Source organism: Cervus canadensis, chromosome 11, assembly GCF_019320065.1.
Source record: "Cervus canadensis isolate Bull #8, Minnesota chromosome 11, ASM1932006v1, whole genome shotgun sequence".
Lineage (NCBI taxonomy): Eukaryota > Metazoa > Chordata > Mammalia > Artiodactyla > Cervidae > Cervus > Cervus canadensis.
In genome coordinates this window covers 74,339,089-74,345,950 of record NC_057396.1, presented here as the reverse complement: position 1 = coordinate 74,345,950, position 6,862 = coordinate 74,339,089, and the positions used below count along the sequence as shown (strand labels likewise).

Here is a 6,862-nt window from a genome sequence, read left to right as displayed (position 1 = left end):
GTTTTCTAACTATGTGAGTCCAAAGTAGTTTTCATAATACCTCTGAGATCTTGACTGGATGCCCAGATATGGAACAAGGATTTCACTCTCTGGCTGTTTGGAACACTGATGTCTTCTTGTTCTGTGTGATCTCTGGGATTGTTTACCTCACAATTCCGTGATCATTATTTTAACAGACTTGTGGTCTTTCACTGTAAGGCATGCCCAAATTAGTTTCAGTCACAAACTCAAGGAAATCTTGTAATGTAATTACTTTAAATGAAAATAGATTAAATTCCCCAAAGGTTGAGATGAGTAGAATGATTTTTTTAAAAAAATTATGAGCCAAATGTCTGCTGTATGTAAGAGACTCACTCTATCTACACACAGTTGTTTATATTCAGGAAATACAGTGCAAAATGATTGAAAGGACACCTTCGTAGAAAACAAACAAAAAGCTTGGCAGAAACAAACACATGGTTTACTAAGTAAAGTTTGATAAGAGCTTCCTTTGGGATCTATTCGGGGTTCTGTGGAATCATTAAAGGAGACATTGAATCAACAGCAAGGAGTGTGGGGAAGAGAGTGAGATTCCACTGAGATTTAAAGTATGAAAATTAACTGGACAAGGAAAACAATCTATTTCTCTGTGCATTTTAATGAACCTTTGTTCTGGAGCCAAGAAGAATGGTATTATATTTTTTTTTAGAAATGTCATCAAGTGACATATGCCTCAATCATAGTTTGTTAAAATAATAATTCTTATTGGATTATTGGACATTAGATACTAAGTTTGCACTTATTCTTTAAGACCCTTCGGAAGGCATTTTTCACTTCTTTGTTCCTTAAGCTGTAGATCAAGGGGTGAAGCACGGGAATCACTAAGTATGAAACACAGAGGCCGTTTTATCTGTACCAAAGGAGTGAGTGGAGTTGGGCTGCACATACACAAATAGAGACCCACAGAGCACAACCACCACCATCAGATGAGGACCGCGTGTGGAGAGAGCTTTTCTCCTGCTCTCTGCAGAACACATTTGAAATACTGCCATCAGGGTCAGTATGTAGGACATTAGGATGACCAAGAGGGAAGAGATCAAATTAAATGCTGAAAATAGTACGATCAACAATTCTATTTCTTGTGCATTTGAGCAGAGCATAAGTAACAAGGGAATGTCATCACAGTAGAAATGACTGATGATATTAGAGCCGCAAAAAGTCAGTGTAAAAATCTTAATAGTAAACATGAGTGCCTGAAATGTACTGTAGAGATATGGAATGCCTACCAACATATAACAAAGTCTCTGGGACATGATAACATTGTACAGCAGAGGGTTGCAGATAGCCAAGTAGCGGTCATAGGCCATGGCCGACAAGATAAAAAATTCACCGATAATGAACATAAGGAAGAAAGCCAATTGTGTGGCACATGCATAATAGGAAATAGTATTTTGATCCACAACAAAATTCACCAGCATCTTGGGACAAATGACAGTAGAATTACCAAGATCAATGAAAGCCAAGTGTTTGATAAAAAAGTACATAGGTGTGTGTAGCCGGGAATCCACTTGAGTTAAGATGATCATGCCCAGATTTCCCACCACTGTGATTGTGTAGATGATGAGGAAGACCCCAAAAAGGGGAGCCTGAAGTTCAGCCTGCTTTGTGACCCCCATCAGAATGAATTCAGTCAGTGATGATCGATTCTGTTGGTCCATTTAACCCAGTTAGCTTTTCTGGAAAGAAATAGGTTAGTTTTCCTGTGATGTCATTTAATTAAGCATAATACTTTTAGAGAGAGTAGATATTTTATTTCATGATAAGGGATAGAAAAGTAATTTCCATATCTTATTTTGAAACTAAAATAAATGACAGAATCTTCTACTTTCCAAAAAGAGGAAATCATGGGAAATCACATGCACTGTTACTACAGATTAAATAGAGTCAGGAATACATGGAAAATATCCGTTTATTAAAAAAAATTATCATTTAGGTATTAACATAGAAATATAGACTTTATTTCATCTATATAAGGATATCACATTTTTATTTAGAACACTTCCACTTTCATCTGAGAATTCTTTTGGACTTCTCAAATTGCACAATATAGTATATATTGTACAATTGTACAATACAAAGCATAACACCATAATTTTTTAAATGTTTGTGTTAAGTGCTGCCTTCTGCATTTCATAAAATTTACACGGGCTTCCCTGTTGGTTCAATTAGTAAAGAATCTGCCTGCAATGCAGAAGACCCAGGTTCGATCCCTGGGTGGAGAAGATGCTCTGGAGAAGGAAATGGCAACCCACTCCAGTATTCTAGCCTGGAAAATCCCATGGACAGAGGAGCCTCGTAGGCTACAGTCCATGGGATTGCAAAGAGTCAGATGCTTAGTGACTAAATCACCAATCAGTAAAAACAATTAGAACTTCTCTTAGCTTAATCCATCTGGATTCCCTTTCTCTCAGTTTCTTCTTAAGCAAAATCTGGAACACTGTAAGCATGACTTTCAATTGGAGGAGTAATTCAAGTTCAAAAATCTCAATCAGATAAAATATAGGATAAAATTATTATAATGTAATAGAATGCTCAACTTTAGTCTGAGACATCCAAATGGGCAAAGGCAGAAACTTCTATCAGGTGAAACTTCTGGATTCTGTCAATGAAAAAATTAATCAGTTGATCTAAGAATAGAAAATCTTATGTGAACCAGACTAAGGATTATGTGGAATTCCAGTTGAGCTAATTCAAATCCTGAAAGCTGATGCTGTGAAAGTGCTGCACTCAATGTGCCAGCAAATTTGGAAAACTCAGCAGTGGCCACAGGGCTGGAAAAGGTCCATTTTCATTCCAATCCCTAAGAAAGGCAATCCCAAAGAATGCTCAAACTACCACACAATTGTGCTCATCTCACACACTAGTAAAGAAATGCTCAAAATTCTCCAAGCCAGGCTACAGCAATACAAGAACCATGAACTTCGAGATGTTCAAGTTGGTTTTAGAAAAGGCAGAGGAACCAGAGATCAAATTGCCAACATCCACTGGGACAACGGAAAAGCAAAAGAGTTCCAGAAAAACATCTATTTCTGCTTTATTGACTATGCCAAAGGCTTTGATTGTGTGGATCACAATAAACTGTGGAAGATTCTTAAAGAGATAGGAATACCAGACCATCTGATCTGTCTCTTGAGAAACCTGTATGCAGGTCAAGAAGCAATAGTTAGAACTGGACATGGAACAAAAGACTGGTTCCAAATAAGAAAAGGAGTACGTCAAGGCTGTATATATGTCACCCTGCTCTTTTAACTTATATGCAGAGTACATCATGAGAAACGCTGGGCTGGAAGAAGCACAACCTTGAATCAATATTGCTGGGAGAAATATTAATAACCTCAGATATGCAGATGACACCACCAAAATGGCAGAAAGTGAAGAAGAACTAAAAAGTCTCTTGATGAAAGTGAATGAGGAAAGTGAAAAAGTTAGCTTAAAGCTCAGCATTCAGAAAACTAAGATCATGGCATCTGGTCCCATCACTTCATGGCAAATAGATGGGAAAACAGGGGAAACAGTGGCTGATTTTATTTTGGGGGCTCCAAAATCACTGCAGATGGTGATTGCATCCATGAAATTAAAAGACGCTTACTCCTTGGAAGGAAAGTTATGACCAAAAAAGACAGCATATTTAGAAGCAGAGACAGTACTTTGCCAACAAAGGTCCGTGTAGTCAAGGCTATGGTTTTTCCAGTGGTCATGTAAGGATGTGAGAGTTGGATGGTGAAGAAAACTGAGCACGGAAGAATTGATGCTTTTGAACTGTGGTGTTGGAGAAGACTCTTGAGAGTCCCTTGGACTGCAAGGAGATCCAACCAGTCCATCTTACAGGAGATCAGTCCTGGGTGTTCATTGGTAGGACTGATGTTGAAGCTGAAACTCCAATACTTTGGTCACCTCATGCGAAGAGTTGACTCATTGGAAAAGACCCTGATGCTGGGAAGGATTGGGGGCAGGAAGAGAAGGGGACAACAGAGGATGAGATGGCTGGATGGCATTATCGACTCGATTGACATGGGTTTGTGTAGACTCCGGGAGTTGGTGTTGGACAGGGTGGCCTGGTGTGCTGCAACTCATGGGGTTGCAAAGAGTCAGACACGACTGAGCAACTGAACTGAACTGAACTGAACTGAAAGGATTATAACCCTGAAATAACCTCTCAGAAAGTTCTGGAATTGTTCTATCTTTTAAAGATGAAAGTGTAGTCAAATAATTTTCTGAGACTAAGAGCTGTTCATTGATTGATGTATTACTGACAGTGTAAACAAACCAGATCTACATGTACAGATAGCGGTGGACAAGGGGGCATCATGGTGAGCCCCTTACAAGAAGGAAGGTCATTTCCTAAGGATTTATCTTGCTGGTGCTAGAAGAATGTGTCTCTTTGTTATTGAGTAGATATTTCTGCTAATGGGAAATTTGGTTGAGGCATAATAGAGATACACAGTGCACAATAAAGGGGAGAGAGGATGCCAAAGGAAGAGAAACAACAATTATGCACACAGTTCTCTGACCAGCCTTAGACTGCATTTTTATTTCATCAGAGCTGTCAGAGAGGAAGGAATTATCTTCTACCATCTTCCTAAGTTCTTTAGGCTGGTTGGTGGCTCTGAGAATTAAATTGCCATGAGACAGATTTGCAGGAAGAAATCAAATAAAAGTTGTATAACATGTATATATAGAAGCAACTCAGGAAAACTGAGTAGCTCATCAAAATGGCCAAAGTCTTTACCTTAAATACTGTCTTCAGCTAAAGACAAAAGAGGATGTTGAAGGTAGTGGTTTGGGACTTCAAAGGAGCAGGAGGGAACTCGCATGGACATGGAAAAACAAATGCTTGATAAACTGATATCTGCTGGGTCCAGTAGAGACAGTGGTACAGAGTGGACTTGGATCTCTAGGCACTGCCTGCATTTCCCTGACTACACGTAGCTGACTTTCTCTGCAGATATCAACAAGCCCTTCATCTAGTATTTTTTAGACAATCAGGGGGAAGATCAAAATTTCTTCTGGAGTCTTCTGGATCTTGATTGTTTTCAGCTGGAAATAGTCCATGCCAAAGAGACATTTTGGGGGGCTGGGGGTCAAATATTGCTCCCTTACAAAGCCAATCAGAAGGTTAGCTGGAGTAAGAAGCCACTCAGTAGCACTTTCTAATTTTTAGTATTGATTTAGCCAGTTTGATTCAAAGACTAGGGATGCAATACTGGAGATTGCTGAGCCATTTCTACCCCTTTCTCCTAGCTGATGTTGTCTGCAGATTCCCCATTGAATCCCATTCTGCTTTCAAGCCCCTTCCCATTTTATAAATAAGACCCCAATGTTTCAGACTCTACTCTCAAGGTTTTCCTGCAGAATGGGAAACACACTGAGTTCAGTTCAGTTCAGTCACTCAGTCGTGTCCAACTCTTTGCGACCCCGTGGACCGCAGCTCGCCAGGCTGCCCTGTCCATCACCAGCTCTCGGAGTCCACCCAAACCCGTGTCCGTTGAGTCAGTGATGACATCCAACCATCTCATCCTCCATCGTCCCCTTCTCCTCGAGCCCTCAATCTTTCCCAGCATCAGGGTCTTTTCCAATGAGTCAGCTTTTTGCATGAGGTGGCCAAAGGATTGGAGGTTCAGCTTCAGCATCAGTCCTTCCAGTGAACACCCAGGACCGATCTCCTTCAGGATGGACTGGCTGGATCTCCTTGCAGTCCAAGGGACTCTCAAGAGTCTTCTCCAACACCACAGTTCAAATCATCAATTCTTCGGCACTCAGCTTTCTTTATAGTCCAACTCTCACATCCATACATGACCACTGAAAAAACCATAGCCTTGACTACACGGACTTTTGTTGGCAAAGTAATGTTTCTGATTTTTAATATGCTTTCTAGGTTGGTCATAACTGAGTTAAGGCAATCCAAAATTCCAGCACCCTTTGAAGTCTTCAGTGTTAGCTAAGAATTATTTTAGTTTTTACTGAGTTGATCTCCATTTTCAGTGTCAGTGATTACCTCCCACTGAAGATGTCTTGATTCTTTTACCCTGCTCATTCTAGTATGAGAATTTACCCCATTAAAATACTTTGAAGTGTACAGTACAGTATTATTAACTATGTACACAATGGTGTACAGCGTATCTTTATCCTATTCATCTTGCAAAGCTGTAATTTTATACCTGCTGATTAAAAGTTCCCCATATGATCCAACAGCCTCACTTCTAGTTCTACTAGAACTAGCAACTGCTAGAATCTGAAAGAGGTATTGATATCCTGCCCATTCTTTTATTTCAGGAAAGAATATCTAAAGTCATTTTGGTGCAACATTTTATGCACTTCCATTTAAGGAGTTAAGGCATACAAAATGCAAAAATTATGCAAAAGAATAACTGACTTTTCAATCTTCAGACATGATGATAGCAGTTAGGAATTATCTGAGGGACAGGGCTTTCTTGGTAACTCTTAAATCATTCTATTTATTTGCCAGTCTACTTATTCAGTTTGTAAAACCTTTCCGGAATACAAGCAAGCAAACAAAAAAACACAAATCAAGTAGTAAGCAACCAGTAGGGGATAAAAGCAGACAACTAAAAAACATTTACATATGGTTTATCTTTATATATAAGGACTTGAAACTCTTAGTCACTTAGTTGTGACCGACTTTTTGTGAGCCCAAGGTCTATAGGCTGCCAGGCTCCTTTGTCTGTGGAATTCTCCAGGCAAGAATACTGGAGTGGGTAGCCATTCCCTTCTCCAGAGGATCTTCCTAATTCCGAGATCAAACCCTCCTGCATTGTAGGCAGATTCTTTATCATATGAGCCACCAAGGAAATGCCATAAAGAC

General features: G+C 39.6%; 1 protein-coding gene across 1 annotated transcript; it reads right to left on the bottom strand.

Annotated features, from left to right (window-relative positions):
• Positions 1-765: 765 nt before the first annotated feature.
• Positions 766-1,697, bottom strand: LOC122450565 (olfactory receptor 8K5). Its single transcript, XM_043482923.1, has one exon. It carries the CDS (start codon positions 1,695-1,697, stop codon positions 861-863), a length of 837 nt encoding a protein of 278 aa, XP_043338858.1. The 3' UTR covers positions 766-860.
• Between the last annotated feature and the right edge of the window lie 5,165 nt (positions 1,698-6,862).

Excerpts from the sequence above, each read along its gene's own strand:
- LOC122450565 (XM_043482923.1), bottom strand. The coding sequence starts at position 1,697 with ATGGACCAACAGAATCGATCATCACTGACTGAATTCATTCTGATGGGG.